Source organism: Mauremys reevesii, linkage group 2 (genome assembly GCF_016161935.1).
Source record: "Mauremys reevesii isolate NIE-2019 linkage group 2, ASM1616193v1, whole genome shotgun sequence".
NCBI classification, from domain to species: domain Eukaryota; kingdom Metazoa; phylum Chordata; order Testudines; family Geoemydidae; genus Mauremys; species Mauremys reevesii.
The window spans coordinates 61,017,009-61,043,176 of NC_052624.1; the positions used below are offsets into that span (position 1 = coordinate 61,017,009).

Sequence of the window (26,168 nt, forward strand, 5' to 3'; positions counted from 1 at the left end):
GGAGGAACAGAGCAATTACAACAGCATTCCTCACTCTGCCTCATACAAGAGGAGCTCCCTTCACCAAGTCTCATCTACTCTGGGAAGCAACACTGCATTTAACAAAGAACATAAGGACAGCCATACTGGGTCAGACCAATGGTCCATCTAACCCAAGATCCTGTCTCTGACGACAGTGGCCAGTACCAAAGCATCAGAGGGAGTGTCCAGAACAGGGCAGTTGGAGGGATTCACTCCATCTTCCTCTCCCAGCTTCTGGCAGTCAGAGTTTAGGGTCACCCTGGGCATGGGGTTGCATCCCTGACCATCTTGGCTAATAGTCATTAACATATCCTCCATTCTTTTTTGAACCCAGTTATACTTCTGCCCATCTCAACATCCCATGACAACCAGTTCCATAGGTTAATTGTGCACTGCATGAAAAAGTACTTGTTTGTTTTAAATCTGCTGCGTATTAATTTCTTTGGTTGACCCCTGGTTTTTGTATTGTGGGGAGGGTAAACAACACTTCTCTATGCACTTTTTCCACACCATTCTTGATTTTATAGATCTCTGACTATCATCTCTTAGTCAGCTCTTTTCTAAACTGAACAGCTCTAATCTTTTTAGTCTCTCCTTGTAAGGAGCCCATTCCATACCCTGGATCATTTTTATTGCGCTCTTCTGAACCTTTTCTAGTTCCACTATATCCTTTTTGAGATGGCATAACCAGAACTGGACACAGTACTCAAGGTGTGGGTGCATCATGGATTTATATAGTGGCATTATGATATTTTCAGACTTATTTTCTACCCTTTTCCTAATAGTTCCCAACAGACTGTTAACTCTTTTCGAGTGCTGCTGCACTTTGAGCTGCAGTTCTCAGAGAGCTACTCATGGTGACCCCAAGATCTGTTTTGTGAGAGGTAACAGCTAATTTAGAAACCATTATATGCACGTCGTTGGGATTATGTTTTCCCATGTCCCTTACTTTGCACTTATCAGTGTTGAATTTCATTCGCCATTTTATTTCCCAGTTACCCATAATACAAAACAGTTTAGTCCATCTCGGGTCAGCCACAACCGGCTGACATTTTTAAAATAAACAGTCCTCAGCCTGGTCTACTCATAAAACATAGATCAACCTAGCTATATCACTCAGAGGTGTGAAAAATTCACACCCCTGAGACCCATAGTTAAGCTGACCTAAGCCCCAGCACATACACTGCTAGACTGATGAAAGAATTCTTCAGTCAAACTAGCTAGCCTCTTGAGAGGGCATATTTGCTATAGCAATGGAAAAACCCCTCCTGTTGTTATATCAAGTGTTTATGCCACAGTGCCGCTATAGTGCTTGTAGTATAGAAATGTCCCTTGTCTACACCAAGTACTGTCCTCTGTTTAGCTTTGTGTTAATGTGTTATCAATGCAATGTTCTTTCCCAGTGTAGAAAAGACCCTGGACACTGAAAAACAAACCCACTTTGTGGGGAAAGTATGACAGCGTTGTTCCTTTCCCATTAAAGTAGGGGAGGAACACACTAACCCTAACCACCAAAGGTGCCTGTCAAATGAATTTCAGAGATAGCACATAGGTAGAAAGTGCCTCCAGTAAACTCTTTCCATTATAGTGTTACTCCCAGGGAAAAGAAAGATCTTTTTAAAAATTGGTATTGTTAAATAGCCCAGGATTGCCCTATGATAGAAAAGCTTTCTGAGAGCAGGATTCTTTTGGATTTAAATGCCATGACAGTTTACAGCAGAAAAAGTCAGCAATGTGGATAAATTAGGAGATATACTGAATCTAGGAAAAAACAGAGTGCTATGCATAGTGCTGTAAATATCTGTTCACTAACTTTAGCTTTGTTTGGAAAAAAGTTACATTTATTTGTGGGGAGGGTTTACTGCTATGTCATAGATGGGGCTGGTAGTGCTGCCTATTAAGGTTTTCTGACGCTTTCCATTATAGACCCTGTTTTCAGTTGTTTGTAACTTTGCCAAACTTTATCCATTTGGGGTGAAGATTTCCATGCTCATATCTGCCTCATGCTGATTTTTACACCCATGAGGCAGACATAAGCCTGGAAAAAATTTTAAGACTTCAGCCAGAACAGTTTGAGAACAAGGCTACAGAAAAATACATAATTATGCCCATGTTACAAATTTTGGCAACCTTTTCTTTGAAAAGTTCTAGTGCCCTCATTCTTTAGAGCAGGGTTGTAAGACCAAGAAAACTGCAGTTCCCATATGTGCAGTAAATACTTAGGGCATATGCACACTACAACTGTGCCATCGTAGTGCCATAGTGTAGATTCAGTGGTGCTCAAACAGTGGGTCAGGACCCTAAAGTGGGTCATGACCCCATCTAAATGGGGTCGCCAGGACCATCATTAGACGTGGCCCGGGGCTGAAGCAAAAGCCTGAGGGTCCACTACCCTGGTCTGAATCTGATGCCTGAGGGCTTCATCCTGGGCAGCGGGGTCAGGTTCAGCCCCCCCACCACCACCACCAGGGGTCATGTAGTAATTTTTGTTGTCAAAAGAGGATTGTGGTGCAATGAAGTTTGAGAACGGCTGATGCTTCCTACACCGACAGAAGGGGTTTTTGATCTATGTAGTTAATTCATCTCTCCGAGAGGCAATACTAGATCGATGAAGAATTGTTCTGCAGCTGAGGTGCATTTATACCATGCGCCAGGACAACCTAACTACAGTGCTCAGGGCATTAAGTTTTTCACAGCCCTTAGACACGTAGCTAGGTTGATCTCATTTTTAAGCGTAGACTGGGCATTGGATTTTAGCAGCTAAATTCCTCAAAGACTCCAACTGCACTGAGCATGTTCCAGTCTGGGGCTGAGCAGGACTTTCCCTGCAGTTGCAGTTTTGGGTTGCTATCGGCAGGTCCAGGCCCCTGAACTGAGAGTAGGGAGACCCTCTCTCCTGTGCTCTTAAAGACCTCCCTCCTGGGGCAGGCAGCATTTGATCTGGATGCAGAGGGCCCTAGGAGTCTCAGATTAAGTGCCCAAAATTAGTGGATACTTTTAACCTTGATCTCTCTCTGCCTCAGATCCCTATCTGTAAAATAGGAATACCACATACTCCTGACCTCACAGGACGTTATGAAAATAAATTAATATTGGTGAAGCACCAGGATGCTATATAGTGAGGACTGCCAAAGAAAAGTCAATGAGGAAATTAGTAATTCTGGGGTTTGAATAGTGTGCAGTAAATAAGGCACAGGCCACACATTGACTAGCTGCTCATTAATTGACCACCATCCATCCTCTGCCTTGCATGAGGCAGGTGTCCTGCAAAAAAAGGAACATGTGATTATGGAATTAAAGACTGTATCATAATGCACAAGGGGCCAAATTAAGATTGCACAGGCAACTTTAATTCTGACATTTCCCAACTTCTGCAACCTTAATGTTTTTTATATATTTTGTGCTTAATAAAAAGATGAAGGGATTGAGTGGAAAATAAGTCATTTTACAAAGGTGGTGGCAGGCCCATCAATGATTCCTCCCCATCCCCCCCCAGTATCTTATTCCTTCCCACATTTGTTTGCCAAGTTCACGTACTGTCTCCTTCTAACCCTCAAACAAAATACTTCAAGCTGCTTTTGCTTCAAGAAAAAAGCTTTATGGCAGAATCCCAGCACTGTTATAAGCAACCCTACACTAAACCAGTGCATAGCTTTCTTACATATGTTTAAGGAAATATTACTGCCTGCATCTCATTTACATATACATCACTTCTACACACCGTACATGACACAGCAATGACTGCGCAGCCCCGTGTGTTTTCAGTGCAACATAAGGAGGATTTTTCTAATGACTATATAGATCAGAACTTATTGCTGTGATTTCATTAAGTCAGTACATCACTTAAATACAAAGAAAGTAGTGAGAATTGGAAAGGGGGGGTGGGGGGAGAGGAAATAAACGTAAAAGATGAGTAGGGACTAGAGTGGGAAAAAGTGTACTACTGGACTAGATTTACTTATTTTTACTAATTAAAACTACAGTAAGTGACCATCCCATGCTCCGGATGCCCTAACAGACCACTGAAGTTCATTTTAAACCCACCTTCTGTAATAAAGCTGCCCCTCTCAGAGCCAACCAATTGCCCAACAATTTAAACACTAAATCACAACAGCTATCACATCTCTGTATTCTTCAACCACCTCCTCCTCAAATCCTTGGGAGAAAAGATGGCCCTTGCAGTGTGACCAGAAGGTTAACTAACCCAGGCTTCAGTGGAGCAAGTGAGGAAGCTCCCACTCATTTACAACAAGGGGACTCTAGCACCTTTGTTGATCTCAATGGTATCAGCATGGCACAAGGAAATAAGTGGTATCTCAATCCCACTAGAAGCGCCTTCCAGCCAAAGCAAATAGGAAATAATAATGTTTGCAGATGGAAGGGGTCAAAGGAGGAGAAAAAAAATCCGATGGGTGAAAATGTTTCCTGTTCTTGGCCCTGCTAGTGAAGGCAGGGGGCTGGACTCAATGACCTTTCAGGGTCCCTTCCAGTTCTATGAGATAGGTATATCTCCATATATTCTTATAACCCATATATCTAGCACTATTTGCAGAGTGGACAACAGTGAGACTGCACACATTCAGAACCTCTCCTCCTGGCACCAGTGCCATTTCAAAACACCAACTCAATAGAACAAAAATGAGGTGATTAAACAGGACAGATGCTACTTAGTCACCCTTAGCTCAAATCTCATGAGACTCTGCATAGTTAACATGAAAGACTTGTTTAATGGAAAGTTGATGAACAACTTGTATCAGGAGGCACCACTTGTATCTGCCAAACTCTGACCTACAAACTATCTACTCCCCAGATGTGAAAAAAAAAAAAAGTGGCTTGGTGGAGATAAAGGGGAGAAGTGGAGAGAGAAGAGTTGGAGAGCATTGAACCTGTTAACACCAGGAGGTGACACCCCAAATCTTGTTTAATTCAGTCTGTTTAAAAAAAACACCACCACCTCTATGTCAGTCAACTGCAAGAGTGGAAAGCGGTGATCAACTGGACAGGATGCTCAAGGTACAAGTATTTTAATCAGAGATTGGTACTAAAACAGTATGTTTAGAAGAGGGCAATGGCCATCGTTCATAACTTGTTACACATAAACCAGTGAACTCGCTCAGAAATAAATGTCTTCCTGCATTAGGATGAAAGAAATATTAGGTATACCATGTTTTCATGTAAGTTCTTGGTTTCAAATCAAGAGCAGCAGGTCTTGTTATGGTCTTCTCATCAGCTCCCAAGGCAAGTGTGTCTGTCGCTCTGTCCTTCTCATGCTGTGGTAGGCTGAACAATATTCTTAACTGCTGACCACCACACCTTCCCCTTTAAGGTTCCACGTCTTATGGTTAACCAGTTATTTGCTAGTGTTCTGATGGCACCAAAGACTATGCGGGCAAGGTATTTCACTCCCAAGCCCAACCTATGTCTACAATACTAGAAAATTTTTCCAGTGGACACATTTGCATGAAGGTCTTGGATGGCAGCATTTCTTTTGCATAATTATATTCTTCTGCATTTAAATACCAGTATTTCTTTCATAAGTAGTTTTCAACATTAAAAAACAACATAAAACCACAATGGAAATATAACAGACTATAATTTCACAAAACTCAGGATTTTCACTGTTTGGTTTCTATGGCAACCTTAGTTCGGCCCCCTCGCAGCATGTATTGCAACAGTATTTGATACATGATCAAGGATTTATGCAATAACACAAAATGTTTCAGATATGTACCTGTCCTTAAAAAGATATGGTTTCTTTGTGCTATATACTGTCCAGTGTCATAACAGCGTATTCTAATGCATACATGTGTCTCATAAAACTAACATACTTCAGTGCAGCTTTCAGAGGCTAATAATACTTATCAGGTTATCTATATCCGAAAAGGCATACATCCGTAAGGTCTAGGCACTGTAGCCAAAAATTAAAATATAGTCAGTTTCAAAATAGAGCCAGCAGGTATTCATCCCCAACCCAAAGAAAATAATCAACCACAATAAAACCAGATCCAAACAATACTCCTTTCCCTCCCTTCACCCCCAAACATTCGCCCATAAAATGACCCTCTCTTGCAAAAGCCCAGGTAAAGAGATGGGTTCCGTAACATGCCTTGGGGGTCAACAAATGTGGGTTATTGTAGACCAAGGAGGGAAATAAGAGTAGGGTTTTGAAGTTTACAGCAAGGGGCATGATTTTGACCTACTGTACAAGTCTCCAAGTGGCTTGGGACCTCACAATCAACAGGCTCTTCCATTACACAAATGGGCTCCAGTGCCTATGTTGATTGTGAGTTTGTCAAGATGGCACAAGGAGAGGTAATCTCTCAATAGGTAGGTCTCAAGCCACTTAGGGACTTATACAGTAGGTCAAAATCATTCCCTTCAACTCTACCCTGAAATCAATAAGCCGACAATGCAAGTCACAGACCACTGGGCTCATATGATCCCCCTGAGATATGCTGTTGAAGAGGGCTGCAGTATTCTATCTGTATCAGTATCTGGATTGATCTAAGATGTGTAGCCCCAGGTAGAATACATTACAGGACTCCTGTCTTGAGATGGCAAACACAACAATCACAGTAGCTAGGCTTGTAGCATCTTAAAGGAACAGTCAGAATTTTCTAGTCAGATGAAGACTTGGGGGGAGGGGAGGAGCGAGGGAGGGAAGGGGAGAGACAGGGACCACCCCTTATTTCTGGTCACTGCTACTACACTGTAACAGCCAGTGGGGATTAGACACCAGAAACCAGACAGAATCCTCAGCCTGTCTTTTGATTGCTTCCCTTAGAATGCAAATATCATCTCCACCCGCTAACTCATCTATGCTCCCATCTCACCCAGATAACAGCACTGGCTAAAAAGGCTGAGCTGGATACACAGCTGAGGGACAACTCATGCATCCTCATCAACTGTTCCAATGGCCCCAAATAAACATGGAACAAGAGAGGAGACTAGATGGAATGCCATGGGACTCCAAATGACACCACCTTTAGGAATGAACAGCAATGGCCCACCCAAAACAGCTCACAGCAAAGGAGGAATGAGTCCCATGACAGCTGCCCTATCCACTCTTGTACCATCCAGAATTTGATATCCTGCATTTACTCAGTCTACTGTTTTCAAAGTTCAAAGACAAGACGGTGCCGCCCTCCCAAAAAAAAAAAAAAAAAAAAAAAACATTGTCTTTCTTGAAACAGTTTTCTTCTGACAGAAAAAAGGCACCAAACCTTTTTCAGCACTGACTACAGGCCAACGTTAAATACAAAGAACACCAAGGCATACATGTTTGAGCTGTCTGATCACAACCTGAAGAAAACTAACTTGGCAATTTCCCCCACATTTTGAGAACACAAAATGCAGCCTTAGAAGTTTGTTTCTGAACTAAAACCAAGAGACATTTTATTTCAAAACAATAATGCTTTTAAAGATTCTAAACAATTGCAAATAGTTCAATATCATCTCAGTCTTGTATTATAGCATTACAAACACACATGCTGTTATATATTTCTGCTAATACACACTTCAACAAGGAAATACACTATAAATTCAACTATTGCTTAAGCAAATGGTGCTGCAGCTGAGATGTGGCCAGCTTTATATGTTACTATCAGCCACAGCTTGTAAACCAACCCTACTAAATGCTAGCTTTATATTTAGTTGCATTGCAGTAGCCCCTAGATGCCCCAATCAGGATCAAGGCCCCGCTACTGGAAGCACTATACAAATACACATGAAGACATGGTCTCTGGCTCAAAGCAGTTTGCAATCTAAGAGCTTTATTAATCCTAAACATATCCTAAATGTGAAACCAGTATCAGCTGTTGAGTTCAATTGTCATAAGCAGCTTCATGAAGCCCAGTTCTCATTCGTATTCAGACTGACCACTATATTAGTGAAATCAGAGCTCATTAATTTTATAGCTATTACTTACCACTTGAACCTGTTTCAAGTAACAAACTTCAGCTGTGCCTCGAAATCCGGCCAACTGAAACTCAACATCAGTCAATAAAAGAGAAAAGCCATGTGTACCTTTGCAACAGTTAATTTTCATGACAGAGGCCTCACAGAGCTTTTCTTTTTAAATACAGACACACACGCACCTGGCTACCTCTCCTGTTTGTGGTCTCTAAAAGATGAGAGTTCATATCCAACCACCCAACCATAGTTAAAGGCCTAACCACACTTTCTATCAGGAACTATAATTAGCCCTTTGTAACCTGAGAGTCCACATTTTAACATCTACAACACATTCTCTTCATCCATCTGTTTATTAGGTTTCTATCCAATACAAGTACTGACAGCTATGCTAGAGTGTACACTTCTACATCGATATAACGCTGTCCTTGGGAGCCAACAAATCTTACCGCATTATAGGTGAAACCGTGTTATATTGAACTTGCTTTGATCGACGAGAGTGCACAGCCCCGCCCCCTCGGAGCACTGCTTTACTGCGTTATATCCACATTCGTGTTATATCGAGGTAGCAGTGTACTACAAATTCCACACAACGCTTCATTATTCAAAAGTTCCATCCAATATTCACTTCAATCCCACCTCCAAAGTTTACATTTGCCTCTAGTTCATCTGCCTCAAATGAGCTATTTTCAATTATTTGATTTCCTCTCCCCATGAATAACAAAGCTTGTTCCCAATGGACCAGTGACTGTCTGTCTTATCATTGTGTCTATTTGTGACTAACTTTAAAAACTGTATTTTAATAAGGAATATACACAGGAGTACAGTAGCAGCAAGCCAGTTGCCAGTCGTTGCACCTACCTCTAAGGTTAGCAAAAAGACATGAAACATTCAAGAAGTCATGTCTCAGTTTCTAGATCCAAAGCATGGATTACACAATTCCATGGGGTATTTTCAGACACATTTTGTTCTAATAGTCTCAGCGCCATGTTCTGACACATGACAAAGTTTAAATGTGGTTCCAATATCTTTTATTCTTTTGGTGTTAAACATTCATAAATTTTACTACAAAATCATTAAGACAGAATTTCAAGGCACGACGGACTCCTAAAACATGGAAGTTTTGAAAGGAAAAGAAAATTAAACAGCAACTCAATCTCTGGATCCCTGATGCACTTCCTCTTACAGGAAAACTGCTTATGTCACATGTCCACAAGTGAAATTTGTTTAGACTGCATTAATTAGCAGAAACATTAAAAAAAATTCTGGGGAGCAAAATGCAATTACTGAATTATGGGTTGGTGCAAATGTTATATCACTATGTACCGTAAGAAGTAAGAGTGCATCTCAGCTGCTGCTTACAGTTAGCCACAAGGTGGCAGGAATTTCAAAGTAAAAAGAGCCCAAAATTTCTGTATGTTTTTGGTACTGTTGTGGTTAGGAGAGGAGAGTGAAGGAGCATGCCTATGCTCCAGATACAAAGATGGAATATCTGAGATGTCTCAAGAAAGACACTCCCTCACCAATCTTGGAAAGCAAAATTATACATACATTAATATATCTAATGTGATCCAAAATGTTAATACAAAGGCAATCTTCTATCCAGTAAGTGAAATTATAAAAAATAATTTAAAAAGATTAAAATATGATAGCTTTGGATTAAGAGACACCAAAAACCATAGATACAAGCAAATAAATCAACAGGCAATGGATGCTAAGTTAAAAAAGACAGAATAATTCATATAATCAGAATAAGGCAAATGGATCATTTCAAGTTACACATTTATTTAAAAACAGCAGCAACTTTCCAACTGACAAAACATTCAATCTTCAGGGGAGATTTTAACCAAAATTAGCAAAATCCAGAGAGAGCACACCCTCAGGAGGTAACGAAAATGCAAGGGCAAAACCAGGCCTGTAGCTTTACTAAGAGTTTTTAGCAATGTTTTACAAGCCTGATCCAAAGCCCACTGACAGAAAATGAGGGTATTTATTGGAGTCAGTGGGATTTTGATTAGCTCCTAAGAAAGAACTGTGGTAAATAATTTTACCCAATTCTGAATTCACATGTCTTCAGGATTTCAAATATTAAAAAAGCAGGAGAGAAAGTCGGTGTACAACTGACAGTAAATTGAGGTAAAGAGGAGAAGCTTTCCTAAGGTGCAACTGAACAGAAGCAAAAATATATGTACAGACACTCCCCGGGTTACGCACGACCCAACTTACGCAAATTCACACTTACGGAAAAAGTTCCATAAGCCAGAAATAGGATTTTCGAATTGTGGATTTTTTTGCGTAACGTACGGGTATACGTTTCCGACTTATGCAAAATTTGAGTTACGCAAGGCTTTCTGGAACGGAACGATTGCGTAAGTCGGGGAGCAATTGTACTACTTTACATCAAGATATGCTGAGCTCAGATTTATGAGTTAAACTATAAAAACAAAGTGAACAAAAATATACTTACTGTCTAGCCTGGTCCTTATTGGCGTATGTTACATTTACTACTGCAGTCTCTGTGTCGGTGTTCACTAGAGGGGAAAATGCAACAGAAGAAAAAGTTAAGTTCACTTCCCACTCACTTCACCCTCTATAAATCTGAAAGCAATTTGAGTTTAAAGCGTGTGTACCTTGCTCACAGTTCTCCACTGTTCCATATTGAGCTAACAAACTATCCAGCACCTATCAAAGGGAAAAGAAGTTGCAAATTTGAGTTTCAAAATTTCTTGACAAAAACGCACCACCTGTCATTACACTATACACTAGAACTTGTAAATTGTAGAATGCATAATATTCAAAAGAACTTCCCACTTTGGGCTTGTGGATGGAGGATATTCATGGAAGGGTGCATGCTTTTTTCCAACCCTCCCACCTTCGAGATCTGCATTTGAAATCTCATATATTTGGTTTTTCCTGAGCTCTCATCTACATGAGGGGATTGAGAAAAATAATAAGCTATTCTGGTCAAATTCCCCATGTAGACACGCCCTGGGTGACCCAGAAGCAGCAATCACTTGACAACCATGTAGAAGTCGTGGCGGCCTTGTGTTTTGGAAGAAGAGCAGGAGGAGAAACCGGTATGGAGAAAGATTAAGGGGAAGAACTACAATTCCAATTAGCTCTTTGTCTAATAACTGAAGTTTCATTTGGAGCAATCACCTCCTTAACCATACTGGAAAAATATTGTCATAATTTTAGAAAAGGGTAAGAAAATATAAAATATTCCAGACAAAGCCAGTTTTCAAATATACTTGGTAAAGTTAGAAGTCTCAGTTATCGCCCCATTTTCCTCCATATCAAAATCCTTTAACCTTTTCCTAAACCTACATTGTTTTAAAATTTAATTTTCTTCCCATTAAGAATTTGTTGAATAATAGAAACAACTGTACAGCAGTAACTGGTATAGACGGCAATCATGTTATTATGGTTCAACGGATTTTAACATTTTATATTAAGTCATAAATCCTGTTAAGGTATTAAAGCAATGCCTAAACAGTTTGCAATTCACATTGAGCAACAAAAACTAAATCTGCAACCTGTGAGGTGTCACATACACCAATTTCTCTACAAATATTCACTTAATGTTAAATATGTAGCATAATACTGATGAGGGGAGGAAAACCATTTGTTATGAAGAAAAAATTAACATGCATCAGAACAGCACAGCTCACACTTCCTATAAATCTCTAACAACCACAACTAAGACAAACATGCAAAATAACTGGCCTTTAAAATAAAATAAATAAGACTTCAAAGCATGGTATGTTTCTATGAGAAATTAGAAGTGTACCAAGAAAAACATTTATTGATATACTATTAGACATTCAGTATAATGTAAAAAACAACTCTGAATTGTTTATTTCTTTCTCTGCCATTTATTAAATAGGAAATATATGCAGACACTTGAAATGTAACTTTTCAAGTCAGACACATAAATGGCAGTACATTGTTCCCCAAATTTAGTCATGAAGAACCACCCTGAACAGCAGTATTTTCCCATCTACTTCATTTAGCAACCATTAAAGAGAGTCTTCTGACAGCATTTGGTCTATTACACAATAGTTAAAAGTTTAAACTCTTCCTTCAGCCAGCTAGAAATTTGTTAGGCTGTGTAATTAGTTTAAGCAAGCTCCTTTTCGGACAATCCTGTAGAAATTGGAGACTTCTCTGAAACCCATCTGAAATTCCAAAATTTAAAACTGATTCACACTTTAACTTTTTTTAAATACAAACACACTACTACTAAGTATCAATGATGCTAAGATTTCAGGAGGGTTAAAAAAGGGATCTGACATTTATATGGAAATTAACTAGAGTACATGTGAAAGAGTCATGGGATTTTCTGACTTCTTGCTTTAGGAGATAAACCAGCTACTCGCTCACAGAGAGAGAAAAAATGTCTCCCATAGATAATTTATGCAATAACTTTTGCCACAATAGAAATAAGTGGAATATCCAGAGCACCCATTAGCATCAGTGTCCCACTGTACTAGGTGCTGTCCAAAATGCAAAAGCAAGGCAGGCCCTTGCTTCAAAAAGCCTCTAAGTGTTTTTCTTGCGATAGGATAGTAGACTAGACAGTCCATCGTCTGATAATGCAATTTCATTTCTACATTACATCAACACCACTGCAGTGTCACTGACTTGATAGTACTATAAAATCATGTAACTATTCTGTTTTTTCACAAGTTTACGTTTAAAGTTACAATTAAACTCTGTAATTATCAGCCAACTCAAGTTCGCCGAGGTCCAAAACTGCAATCTTACATTTGATTTTTTGTTTTTATTTTAACCCTGGTGTTATAAGAACAGGACTGAAATTCCCAGTGTTCTGTACAGCTTTGCAGAATAAAATTTCTCCAATATTTTGTAAACTGGTTATATGTGTGTATTAAATTTGTGTCCTGTCCCAAAGATTTTTAAATATACCCCACAATTCAGAAAATGCCACCAGCTTTTGAGGGGAGGGAAAGCACTGAAGGAGATGGGGAAATGATGTTTCAGATTTATAGTTAGTTTATTTCATTCTAACAGCACATAATTGATACTACTATCTTTAAAGATACTGAATTCTTCAGAGAAAAACCAAAAACTCCTCTTGCATTTTTTTCAGAATGTTGCCTACACAACACTAAAAACAAAACAGAACAACCAACCCACACAACAGGAGCTTCTTATTCATTCTAAGAAGTCACATCTGCAACACACCACACTTTTGTGATGAATAAAGATATCCATCCTGCACATTCAGCATCCCACCCTCTTCACCCAGGTTCCTCTTTACCACCACTCATTCTCTTCCCTGTTTCCCTTCTGTGCTGCCACAAACAGGGACAAAGTTAGTCACGGTTTTAACACACACAAGTAACTTGAGTTCCCTTTTCCTCAGAAGAATTGCTTTATCAAACAGATTTAAGAAGTTCCCTCCAAAGACTGGAAGCAGATCCAACATCCTTTCAGAAAAACAGTAGTAATCTTGTTGGGTCAAAGAAACATGCCATCATGATAGCACTGTCTTCATTATAAACCTTGATTTTCCTGGCCATCTCAGTCTCAAACAGCAAGGCATTAAGGATGATTAACACTGAAAGATTAACACCTAATCAAATTGTATTTAACTGTATTAGAAAAAAAATATCATCAGCTGTTGGTGTGTGTATCTGCTGAAAGAGAGAAGTAGCCCCTTTACCACAATTCTCTCCAAAATAATACTCCACTCTTGTACTTTTCGCTCATCTTTATGTTCTGTTTTCCCTACATATGTTTTTATATCAACTCTAGTTTCCTCTCCCAACCTTCCTCTTCCAGATTTACTTCCCACTCTGTTTTGCCTTACCTTTTCCTTCCCCCCTTAATTTTCATCCCTAAAAGCCAAAGCCTCTAGTTCTGCTGTAAAACAAACATGTTTTGTTTAAGCGGCTCTTCTGCAACACTCTCTCCATGTACAGCCTTGTTGGGCAATCAGAACAAAATTCAAAGCCAAGTTGGTGGTGCAGCCGCAATTCTGATGAGCAGCTGAAAAGAAAAGTTCATTTGTATAAATATTTAATCTAAGCTAAAAGAAAAAGTCATTCCTTTTCCTAAAGCCCTAGTTCCAGCATTTGTCTAAACAGGGTCTCCCTCTCTTGTTATAGCGCAGATGTCTCTCTCACAAAAAGCTGCAGCCTTATACTGTGGACTTTCATTCATCAGCCTCTAAAGCCAACTCTGACTTCATTATAAATACAGTTACCGTACACCAACCGAGCCCCAATCATAACTGCTTTATAGGCTGCTTGACAAGAAAATTTCACTTTTGAGTAGCAGGGTAACTCAAATTTACAGTTTACAAATATTTTGTTTCCCACGCAGGTTTTGCATATTTATTCATTCAAGGGATTCTACTTCTAACTGAATTGTTCAGCTGAACATAGGACTGTGCACTTTCAGAGCAACATGGGTATTTCACGCAACTCTTATTGCTCTAGCTCTAGGCCTTTTATTGTGGTATGGCAAAGCACATCAGTCTCAAGATGTCAAGACCACAAGCAAAAGAGGATTAAAGAACCACACCATATTTCTTCCACCGATGAGCTGGATTCTAACATTAACTTCTGAATTTTTTTCTTCTCACATAGAGCAACTAGATTAATTTGTCCAAATGTCTTTCATGAATTTGTTAACAAACATGCTTACAACACAACCAAAATGGCAAACAATGAGGTCAGGACAGATGAAAGGAGGATGAGGGTCGTACAATATGACCATGTGTGGATGATTTTTTTTTTGTGGTGGGGGGGGAAAGAGGGGAGAGGTTTGCAGGCACTTAATAGGTGCAGGGATTCCAAGGGCCAGAAGGGATCATTTTGATCATCTAGTCTGAGGGCTTGGCTACACTTACAGCAGCATGCAGCAGCAAAGCACTGCAGCAACACAGCTGCGCACGCTGGCGGGGCAAAGCGCGCGCGCCAGTGTAATCCAGAGCTGGGCGCCGCAGCAGCCGCGCTCCAGCGCGTCCCTCGGGAGCACAGGGGCACTGGGAGGCTGGGAGAGTTTTTTTTTTCTCAGCTGGCGCTGCGCTGCACGCTTCGCGCTAGCTGCGCTGCGGCGGCGCGCGGCGGCAGCGCCAGTTTAAGTGTAGCCATAGCCTGAGTTAGAATGCAGCCAGGGAACTTCCCCAACACTTTGTAAACATTCCAGGGGATTTTTAAAACAATCAGGGGGGAAATGAAGTTGTTTGTAATGTGTCTTTAAAAAAGGAGTTGAGAATGAAAGCTGGTGAGGTGAGAAAGAGGTGGTGGTTGGAGAGGAAAGCAGAAGTCGGGAAGACAAACAGGTGAGGGAGAGACTGGCTCAAGGTAAACACACCTCAGCCCCTAAAGCCAGATCTACACTTCCATTCTGCTGGCACAGCAATGTCAGTCAGGGGTGTGAATTTTTTTAAAAACATAGCTCTTTTGCAAAAGGCCTAGTGTGGCCAAAGTTATAGTGGCACATAAGTGCTTTTGGCACTATAACTGGGACTATGCTATGAGGACGTTTCCAGCACAGCTGTATGGGCAAAACTTACGTGCAGACAAAGCCTTAGTAACAAACGGTAGCCATAATATAAAAAGTCAATATCTTCAAAGGGAGATTATAACGAGAGGTAGTCTTATAACACCAACCTTTGCAGGGTTTGAGGTTGCTGGATGGTTGTTTTTTTAAGAAAAGCATTCACACCTTCGACATAGTGTGGACAATTAAAATTAAGAAGTTAAAATTCATTCATCAGCATGGAAGCTGCTTAAAAATATCCTTGCTTGGATACCAAAATCTGGGATGGGGGTTTGGTGAAAACCAAAACAGTTAGAAGCAAGACAGAAAGGTAAATTTAGATATTTTTTTAAAAGTAGTTACCCAATCCACACTATGCTGATACAAATTGAAATTTTCGCAGATAACATGGAGATTAAAATGTCTAAGAAATTGATATTTAAAAGCAAATGATCGAGAGATATCGAGACAGCCAAATTGGCAGCTCCCATTTACCCTTTATCTAAAGTAAAAGGAAGCTAATTTAAAACAAACCCAGGCAAATACGTGTTTATCCAATGTATGATCTGTCCAACTAAATGCCTCAGGATATGCGTTACATTATAGTTAATTCCCCTTCCCCTACAGCTATCAATGTCTATGATTCAGGGTTTGGCTACACTTGCAGCTGTACAGCGCTGGGAGTTAAAGCTGTCTTCATACAGCTGTGTAGGGAAAGCACTGCAGTGTGGCCACACTGACAGCTACCAGCAGCTGCAAAGCCACTACCAGCGCTGCAACTCTCCAGTGTAGCCAAGGCCTCAGTGCACAAACAGATTACCATCTGGGATTAAGAAGAACTCACCATAAAATAATGCAGCACAGATAGGACCCTACTTTAAAAAACAACAACAACAACAACCACCCACAAATGTATTTATTTATTTTAAAGGTGAAGCAATTTTCCCAGAACCTCTTTCTCCAAGTTTAGATAAGTATATCCAGGTAAAGGAGATATCACCTGACAGCTGGGTTGCTGGATTAGTATGACTGTAAAGTCACATCTATCCATCTGATCTCATGAGGAAAAACAGAATCCAAGTGCAAACTCTATTTACTGCTCCCACCACCTTATCCCTATAGTATCAACATTAGATGTAACAATATTAGGATCCAATGCTAAACGTGCTGCTCATACTACTCAAATTATGCTGTCCTAGTGAGAGAATGTGCAAAGTGTGGGAGGTGGAAAATTCTGTGGGGGGTTTTGGAGAGTGATGAAATGTGTATTTTCTGCATTATTGACATAGCTGTACCTAAACTACCAATAAAGCACCTAATAGTGCTATGCAATTGAATCACATTTTAACACCTTCCTAGGGAGGCGGCATTTAACATTGGTCAGTGTCAGAGACAGGACAAGGGTTTAGACAGAATGCTGCTTTGATCCAATTTTGCAAATCTCAGGTCTCTTTTCAACACTATATAAAGCAGGTCAGAAAATGTTAAGTATTTCCCCCAAAAAATTTTTAAAAACCTCCAAATGTTGCTTATCTAACTTTTTCCATGGAAGTTTTTGAAAACAAAACAAAAAATTACTTTTTGATTTTCAGTTTGTCAAAAACTTTAAAATGTCAAGAAATACAAATTTCCATTTTAAAAAGCCATTTTTCATCAACCTGAAATTTTGACCTGCTCTAGTTTTATAGTATAAAGATACCTGAGCATATTTCAGATCAAAAATATTACTTCAATTTAGATATCCTGTGTCTCCCTAAGAACACCTGCCACAGCACCATTCTAGTATCTTTCTACTGTGTGTCAATTTCAAATCTGGTTTACTGAAAGGGAGGAAATTTCTCCTTTCTGCACTGGATTTATCTTTTGCTTGGGTGTATTTACATGTCAATTTTTACTTCATAGAAGTCTTGTTTAAGGCATCCAGAGACTTTTAGGCACACAAAGGCAAGAACTGTAAACTGGGTGAGAGCGCCATGGTTGCAAAAATAGACTTTTTTGCTCCTGTACAATTTTCTACAGATATTAAAAAGCTCTGGTTTGAAATGTTATTGCTTTAAAGGATTTGCACTAACCTGGACTTTTCAGATTGAGAGCATAATTTTTGTTAGTTTAAAAATCTTCAGAGCCACAATAGCACAAAAGTAAAGTGAAGTTGAAAGCTTGTGACTACAGCAACTACAGGAAATTAGTTGTAACAGCAAAACTGGCTTTTGAATCATCTTTTGGAAACAAATCACTGAGAATAAGCTTATATAGCTGTGAGCACAACTAATTTGAATAAAGACCATATATAGGAAAAATGTTGTTGTGAGTACTGCCATATATTTGAATTGTGGAAACAGGGACCACTTCTGTGATGGATATTCGGTAAATCTTTCCCAGGAGTTTTGCCTCTTCCAGAATTTAGCATTTCCTATAGTATCCATTTACAGCTATCTCAGAAGAGAACACTAATTAAAGGGGGAAGTAGGTTTAGCTGACAATTTCCTCTGATAAAATAAGTATTAGAAGTCAGATGGAGACTATATCAAAGACATTAACTGTGTACAGCATACATTCAAAATGATAGGCTTTTAAAGAAAAAAAAGTCTTTAACAACCACTTCCTGGCTAACTGACTAGGAAGAATTCTCAGATCTCTTTACAAACAAAACCTGAAGAAAAAAACCCATACAAAATTGAAAGGTCATGTATAAGCTATATTATTAAAGAGCTTCAGTCATTTCAAAATCTTCTGTAAAATACATATTTCCTCCACTCACAAGCTGCCCTCCCAATGGAAAGCATTGCTAAGATCTAGCCAGATGTTTAGAGAATGTTTGGCCTCCAGATAGCTGCTTATCTCCCAAATAGAGAGTGCCCTGTTGCCATCCTGATTTGCAGCTCAGGGAGATGCAGTGTGATTGGGCATAAGATACATTGGAAAAATAAGCATTAGGCCTGAATGAAGGCTGGGAATGGTTGGGTCATTACAAAACCTAATTTCCCCCATACTAATTTCCCCCTACTGTTACTCACACCTTCTTGAAACTGTTTGAAATGGGCCACTCATTACACAACAAAAGTGATTTTTTCCTCTCTTGGTATCTTACTCTTAACTGAATTGTCTCGTTAGACTGACCTCCCACTTGATATAGCAACTTCCATCTTTTTGTGTGCTGTATATTTATACCTGCTACTGTATTTTTCACTGCATGCATCTGATGAAGTGAGTTCCAGCCCACGAAAGCTTATGTCCAAATAAATTTGTTAGTCTCTCAGGTGCTACAAGGACTTCTCGTTGTTTAAGCATTAGAGTGACTTATGCATTATACCAGGTGGAAAGACTGCATTCGGAATAATCAATCCACTGAGGTTCCACACGTGACTTTTGTATTTGCCCATTTCCATAGTGCCAAAGCTACGGTACATATAGAACTGACTGTCTAAGTACTGGCTCATCACCCAGTATCCGAGCACCCCACAATCATTAGTGGATTTTATCCTCACAGCACCCTTTTGAGGTCGGAAAGTATTATCCCCATTTTACAGATGGGCAGTGGAGGTAACAGCCACATTAAGTGTCATGCCCAAAGTCACAGGCAAGCTCTGGGTCACCTCCATGGAAACTCATCCCCAGTCTCTCAAGGACAAGTCCAACATCCTATCTAGGGGGACCACCCATCCCTAATTGGGTAGGACAGAACTGAAATGCACATTTCAAGTCCCGGGCTGAATGACTCCAAGACAGCATTTGTCCCAGATTTCCTGCACTGCCACTCTGTACCTGCCCGAGGCTCAGGAGCAGCACCAGCCTCTTCCCAGGGGGAAGGGAGCTGAGGTGGGCTTTAGTCGCCCTCACTACAAGGCCCCTCCTCCTCTTCCCTCCGAGACCCTGGAGACGGGCAGTAGTAAGAGCCGCCCATGGAGCCCAGGCTGCTGTGTGGTGCCCTGGAGTCTCCACCTGCCCTGGGAGGCGTGCCCCAAGGGCTGCTCTTGGGAACCGCCTCCCACCACTCAGTGCAGGTGGAGGGTCCGGGACTCCCCACAGCAGTCCAGGCTCCCTGGGCAGCTCTGGCTTCTGGTCTGACTAGGGGGCAGGGCCTTAGCAGGGAAGAGGAGAGGCAGGGGGCAGGGCCATGGAGTGTGGCAGGACTCCTGCAAGTGTCCCATTTTTGCATTTTGAAAAGGTGGTTACCCTAACCCTGTCCATTCGCCCATGCTTCCTGTCTGTTCTTCCCAGGAGGCTCCCGGTCCAAGTGCTCTCTCATGCTCCCAATCAGGAACATGAATTCCCAGGAAACAAAGAGCCGTAATAGGGAACTTGGGACGAGATGCTCCACCAACAACCACTTAGTCTCTGTGGTCTCAGGTATGTAGCTCAAGTATATGGCTGGAGCAACACAGCAGAGACAACAGAGATAAATGTGGATAGAGTGCACTTTCACTTCCTGTCCTTAAAGCATGGAGCCTCTTGGGTATGGGGAGGGTGGGGTGCCTCACATTCAGTGCATAGTGGGGGGCTGTCACTATGGGAGGGAGGAGAAGCAGCAGCTGTGGCTGTGTACAGCCTCTATGACTGCAGCAGTTGTTGTTGGGAAGCTGGATCTGAAAAAGTCCAGAGAGAGAGAGAGAGAGAGAGAGATGGTTTCTCCCCCCACCTCAGTCTGGAGCTGTAACATCAATGGAATCACTGCAGCATTATTCTTACTTTGACTTAGCAATGCATTGCCCAACTGCTCACCATGGAATCTGGGCTCCTTGCTCCCCATCCCTTAGTGGCTGCTGGAGTTTGATAGGAGACTCTGACCCCCCACATTGGGTCCCTGGTAAATATTTTTTAAAACATAAACCCAAGATTTTAACTTCAGTTTCTGTTTCACTTTTACTAGGACTTAAGAAAAATAAAACGTCTAGTAAAATTACTTATTCATAGATTCTAAGGCCAGAAAGAACCATTGTGATAATCTAGTCTGACCTCCCGTATAACCCAGGCCATAAAACTTTCCCCCGAATGATTCCTAGAGAACATCTTTTAGAAAAACATCCAATCTTGATTTAAAAGTTACCAGTGATGGAGAATCTACCACAACCCTTGGTAAATTGTTCCAGTGGTTAATTTACTCTTGCTGTTTATAAATTTATGCCTTATTTCCAGTCTGAATTTGTCTAGCTTCAAATTCCAGCCACTGAAGCATGTTATACCATTCTCTGCTAGACTGAAGAGCCCATTATCAAATATTTGTTCCCCATGTAGGTACTTATATAGACTAACCAACTCTCTCCTTAACTCTGTTGCACTAAATAAATTGTAAAAAAACAGGAGTACTTGTGGCACCTTAAAGACTAACAAATTTATTTTAGCATGAGCTTTTGTGAGCTGCAGCTCACTTCTTCGGATGCATAGAATGGACAATTCTATGGACAATTCAGTCCATTCTATGCATCCAAAGAAGTGAGCTGCAGCTCACGAAAGCTCATGCTAAAATAAATTTGTTAGTCTTTAAGGTGCCACAAGTACTCCTGTTTTTTTTGCGGATACAGACTAACACAGCTGCTACTCTGAAACCTAAATAAATTGTGTTCCTCAAGTCTATCACTGCAAGGCATGTTTTCTAACCCTTTAACTATTCTCATGGCTCTTCTCCGAATCCTCTCCAATCTATCAACATCCTTCTTCAACTATAGACCCTAGAACTGGATACAATATTTCAGAAGGGGTTGCACCAGTGCCAAATACAGAGGTAAAATAACTGCTCTACTTGTACTCGAGATTCCTCTGTTTATGCATCCAAGGATCACATTAGCCTTTTTGGCCACACATCGCATTGGGAGCTCATGTTCAGCAGATTATCCACTATGACCCAAAATCTTTTTCAGAGTTGCTGCTTCCCAACAGGGTTCTGAAAGTATGTCTTAAATTCTTTGTTCCTGGGTTTATACATTTAGCTACATTAAAATGCATATTATTTGCTTGCGCCAAGCTTACCAAGAGATCCAGAATGCTGTCATCAATCACCTGTCCTTTTCATTATCTACCACTCCACCAATTTTTGAGTCATCTGCAAACTTTATCAGTGATTACTATGTTTTCTTCCAGGGCATTCATAAAAATGTTAAATAGTATAGGGCCAAGAATAGACTCCTGTGGGGACCCAGTAGAAACACACCTGCTCAGTGATGAATCCCAATTCACGATGACATTTTGAGACTTATCAGTTGGCATACATCAAATGGACTAGAAGATAGTTACATTAATTTTATATCTTACTAGTTTAAGTCAAAATGTTATGTGGTACCCAGTGAAGTACCTTACAGAAGTCTAAATATAAACAGATCATCACTATTACTTTTATCTACAAATTTTGTAATCTCATCAATAAAATATATCAAGTTAGTTTGACAGGATCTATTTTCATAAACTGATATTGCTTTGGATTAATTATATTACCCTCCATTAATTCTTTATTAATCAAGTCCTGTATCAGCAGTTCCATTTTCTTGCCAAGTATCAATGTCAGAGGGACAAGCCTATAATTACCCAGGCCATCGCCTTTATCCTTTCTAAATTTTGCCACATTAGCTTTCTTCCAGAACCTCCCCAACACATATTGAAAACCATCATTAGTGGTCTGGAGAGCTCCTTAGCCAGCTCTTTAAAAACTCTTGGATGCAAGTTCTCGACTTTCTGATTTAAAAATGTCTAACTGTATTAGCTGCTGTATAAAATTATCTTCGGATACTAGTGGAATGGAACCAGTGTTATCATCATCATAACATGATAACATACTGTTTTTACCCCAAACACAGAAATATTTATTGCATGCTTCTACCTTTTCTGCACCATTATTGATAATTCTACCATTTCCATTTTGTACTGGACCAATACCATTGTTAGGATTCTTTTTGTTCCCAATATAAAAATTCTCATTGTCCTTAATTTTGCTAGCCATTTTTCTTTTTGTCCTTTTGCTTCTCTTAAAAATTTTCTAAATTTCCTAACTTCTGATATGTACTCACTACCAACTTCACCTTTCATTCATGTGTTATGTATTATTTATATAGCTGTCTTTACTACCCCTCTAAACCAGGTTGTTTTTTAACCAAGATGGCCATCTTCCTTAATTGTAGGGTTGTGGCTTTTTGGGCATCTAGGAAAGTGTTCTTAAACAATTCCCACTTATCATTCACATTTTTCTTATTAAAAACTTTTCCTCCCAGCTGATGTGACTCAATTGTTTTCAGCTTTACAAAAATGACCTTTTTTAAAGCAACAAGTGTATATAGATTATTGATCTGGACTTTACTCTGTTTGCACATTATAAATGTAATCAGGTTATGATCACTTGTACCCAAGCTACCATTTTTGCTGACTTTGATAGCCTGCCTGTCACTGCAGCAATAACAAGCACTACTGGTAGTGTTGTGTACTGCCATGTGGGATGGGTCTGTTAGTTTTCCAGTCTATACTCCACACCTAATGGCTGGAGAAGAGAAGTTCTACACCCACCCAACTACTGCCAGATAATTGGGTAGGAAAAAATAAATTGTATCTAGTCTTCTGTTTTGGGGTTTAAACCATAATCATAATCCCCACAAGAGAGAAGGAAGAGAATGGAGCAGGGAAGCAAAGCATTCAACCATGCTGTTGAACAGAATTTCAGTGCAACTCCCATCAGAAAAGCTGTATAAAGACCAACACCTTTAGCACAAGTGAATCATGTACTTGGAAGTATTTTGAGTTGGGAGAACAGATTGGACCCAGAAACAAATTATAAGAGGTCTTCTGCAATAAGAACAAGCCTGTTCATAGTAAAGCAGAGACAAGGGCCTTGAAAACAAAAACAAAACATCCACTGCTGGCATGAAGTCTTCAAATGAGAGAAAACCTGACCCTCTGGAATAGTGGAAGTACTTTTGACTAGAAAATACTTGTGGGATATTGGGGGTGGGGGTGGGGGGGAGAGCTATCCCCAAGACCATCCGTAGCTCTGGCTACCAATAAATGTGTTCCTTTGTAGGTAAGTGGTTAACCTGCGACTGTAAACATCTAGTATTATAACTATTTTTTCTATGTTTAAAGAAATATCCTAATTATCCATATGCCAGACAATCCTAGATCTCTAGTAGATAGGTTTCAGCAGCAGCCCCAAGAAAAACAATACAAAAAATATTCAAATTTTAAAACAAGAGTACCAAAGGAACCAGTGTAGAGATATCAAAATTATATCAATGAGATATCAAAAAAGTAACCTAAGACAGACCAGAGTTCAATGGAATGACAATTTTCAAACTGTACTACGCCATTTTACCTCAAAATGCATCAGGATTTAAAGTATGGACTGAAACTGCAGACATTCTGGCCAATATATTCATTGACATGAATGCCTGTGGGATCAAAATTGAAGTTTAGTACAGAATAGTCACAATAAAGCAACTTCTGAATTTATAAATGCAAGTATCTGCACACCAGAAAATTGATTCCAAGAGTTATACTACCCGAATACCATTTGACCTGTATATCCAGTCAAAAACAGCCAATAATTCAATAATGAGTACTTGCGAACAGCCTACAGACTACAAATTATTCAAAAATTTAAATCATTCCAAACGGCTTGAGAAATTGTTAAGCTGCTTGTTGCTGCAATTTACACACTCCACTCTAACTTCACTTTAGAAATAAAATAAATGCCTGTTTCTACTTACGTTTAGTCATTCAAAGTTTTACAGAATATAATGTAATTGTGATTGAAAACGATTAACAAATACATCTCTATGCACTAATAAGCTTCTCTCACTTTACAATAATGTGCAAAAACCTTCAAACATCTGAAAACTATAAGTATTTAATGAACATGGAGTCGAGACTACTTTCTTATCCACAAAAACAATCCCACTGGAACAAGACGAAGGCAATGACATTTTAGTGGCTAGATAGATTTGCAGCCCTGGAAACAGAGGATCTGTCACTTTTCACAAGCACTGAAGTTCATGTTAGTTTTGAAGAGAGAAAGGGTAAAGTAAAGATTGACTAAACCTCTCCTTTTGGGCTTTGTTTATTGCCAGTTTTTCATTTGATTAAATAATTGGTTCTGCTCAACTCATCAGGTTTTGCCAACTAGAGAGAAAGTTGGGGAGTCCCTCAAATAATAAAGACACTCTTTTACAAACATCGGAGTGCTTTGTAACTCAAAGTTCCATTCCAATATGTATTCCTTTTTGGTGATGGTGGGGGGGGGAGCTTTCTTTTTAGAACGCTTTGGCTGTATGTTCGTTTTTAGTCCAATAGTCTTGGAATAGAAACTGCAAGCATTAACATAAATGGATTGAAAGGTTTTGTTTCACTAACATTTCTGAAGAATCTCTCTGCTAAAATGATATTTCTTACTTTTCCGTAACAATAGTCCCCATGGACTGCAGTCAATAACTCCCCTACAGGAACAGTACATTAAGACTAGAGATGGGCAAAACACGAGGAAATCAAAAATTTTAAGAGGCTTATCAGCCCTACAATGTATCACAGAAGCAACTGCAGCTTCCCTCCCACCCCCATCAATACAGCCACCTTTAAAGTTAATTTTTTGACATTAAGAAACCACCTACCCAACAACATAAGATAAGGGAAGTGGGAATGAAAGTCATCAGTTGTGTTTTTGTTGAGTGTGCATTTCATTCAGATTTTTCACTGACTCAGTGAAATACAGAGAAGCAGGTTTTTAAGAGCTGAAAAACCGAACACCTAAATGTTTTGCTGTTGATATGTCAGAACAGACAAGAGGTAAGAGGCAGGAAAGGTTTCCCCTGTGTATGGGAAATCTTTCCTCATTTCCAGGGCAGGAATTTTTTTTTTTTTTAAGTGACACCAAAATATTCAACAGACAAACTGGAGAAAATACAGGACTGTAGGATTTGCTCAGTTTGCAATACCAAGTGACTAAAGAACGTGCTGTAGTGAGTTGTTGAGCAGGGTAGAGGTAGAAACAGTTTCAAATCAACATCTGCACTTAAGTGCGCAATAGTGATTTCTAATCGTAAGGTATCAAGTTAAAATAATGTAATTGAGAGAGGGAGGCAAGCAGTGAAAGCAGCACCAGAGTGATTATTGTACGCATGTTGTAAACCGCTGCAGCAGCTGCGCCATCACCTGCCAAATAAGGTTTGGCATCCGCCCCACCCTCTTGAAATCAGGCAGCATTTGTACATGTCGCAGCAACTGGATGTGACTAGTTCTAAAGCTAGGAAAGACAGGTCACGTGACACGGAAAGTTAACATAGCAGAATTGGTCACATGTCTACTAAAGAAACATCTAAAACTGGGTGCTTAACAGAAAAGACCTTTTAATGAAGGTCTGACGAAGCTGTACTTAGTACGATCGGGGATCCTTTGAGGCTATTTTGAGTCAAGAGTCGGCCTAATAAGGGTGGCCTCTTGTACATGTTTCACTGTAATTTTAAAATTGAAGACTCAAGCTGTTTTTGCAAATAACGGACATGAGACATGTGCAGCTCAGCATGCCACTTAATCAAAATCAGAAGTGTTTAAACGCCAGGAAAAAAGTTACTGAAATTTCTCCTTATGAGACTAGGAATTAACTTTACAATAGGTGAGCAGAATTTTTAAATAGGGAAACTGGAACTCAAAAAAACCCAAAACAAACAAACAAAAAAAACCCCACAGAACACCTTCCTCAAAAGTTACAGAATAGTCATTCATAACTCTTGGAAGTGCTGCAAAGGGTATAA

The 26,168-nt window shown here is 39.8% G+C and overlaps 1 protein-coding gene across 3 annotated transcripts in view; it reads right to left on the reverse strand.

Moving 5' to 3' along the window:
• Positions 1–26,168, reverse strand: part of IGF2BP3 (insulin like growth factor 2 mRNA binding protein 3) — a 178,940-nt gene that overhangs the window by 73,398 nt on the left and 79,374 nt on the right. For all 3 annotated transcript variants that reach the window (XM_039522900.1, XM_039522901.1, XM_039522902.1), the window contains 2 exons: positions 10,563–10,614; positions 10,400–10,463 (listed from right to left, as the gene is read on the reverse strand). In XM_039522900.1, the coding sequence (XP_039378834.1) occupies positions 10,400–10,463; positions 10,563–10,614 (116 nt within the window). The remainder of the gene's footprint in view (positions 1–10,399; positions 10,464–10,562; positions 10,615–26,168) is intronic.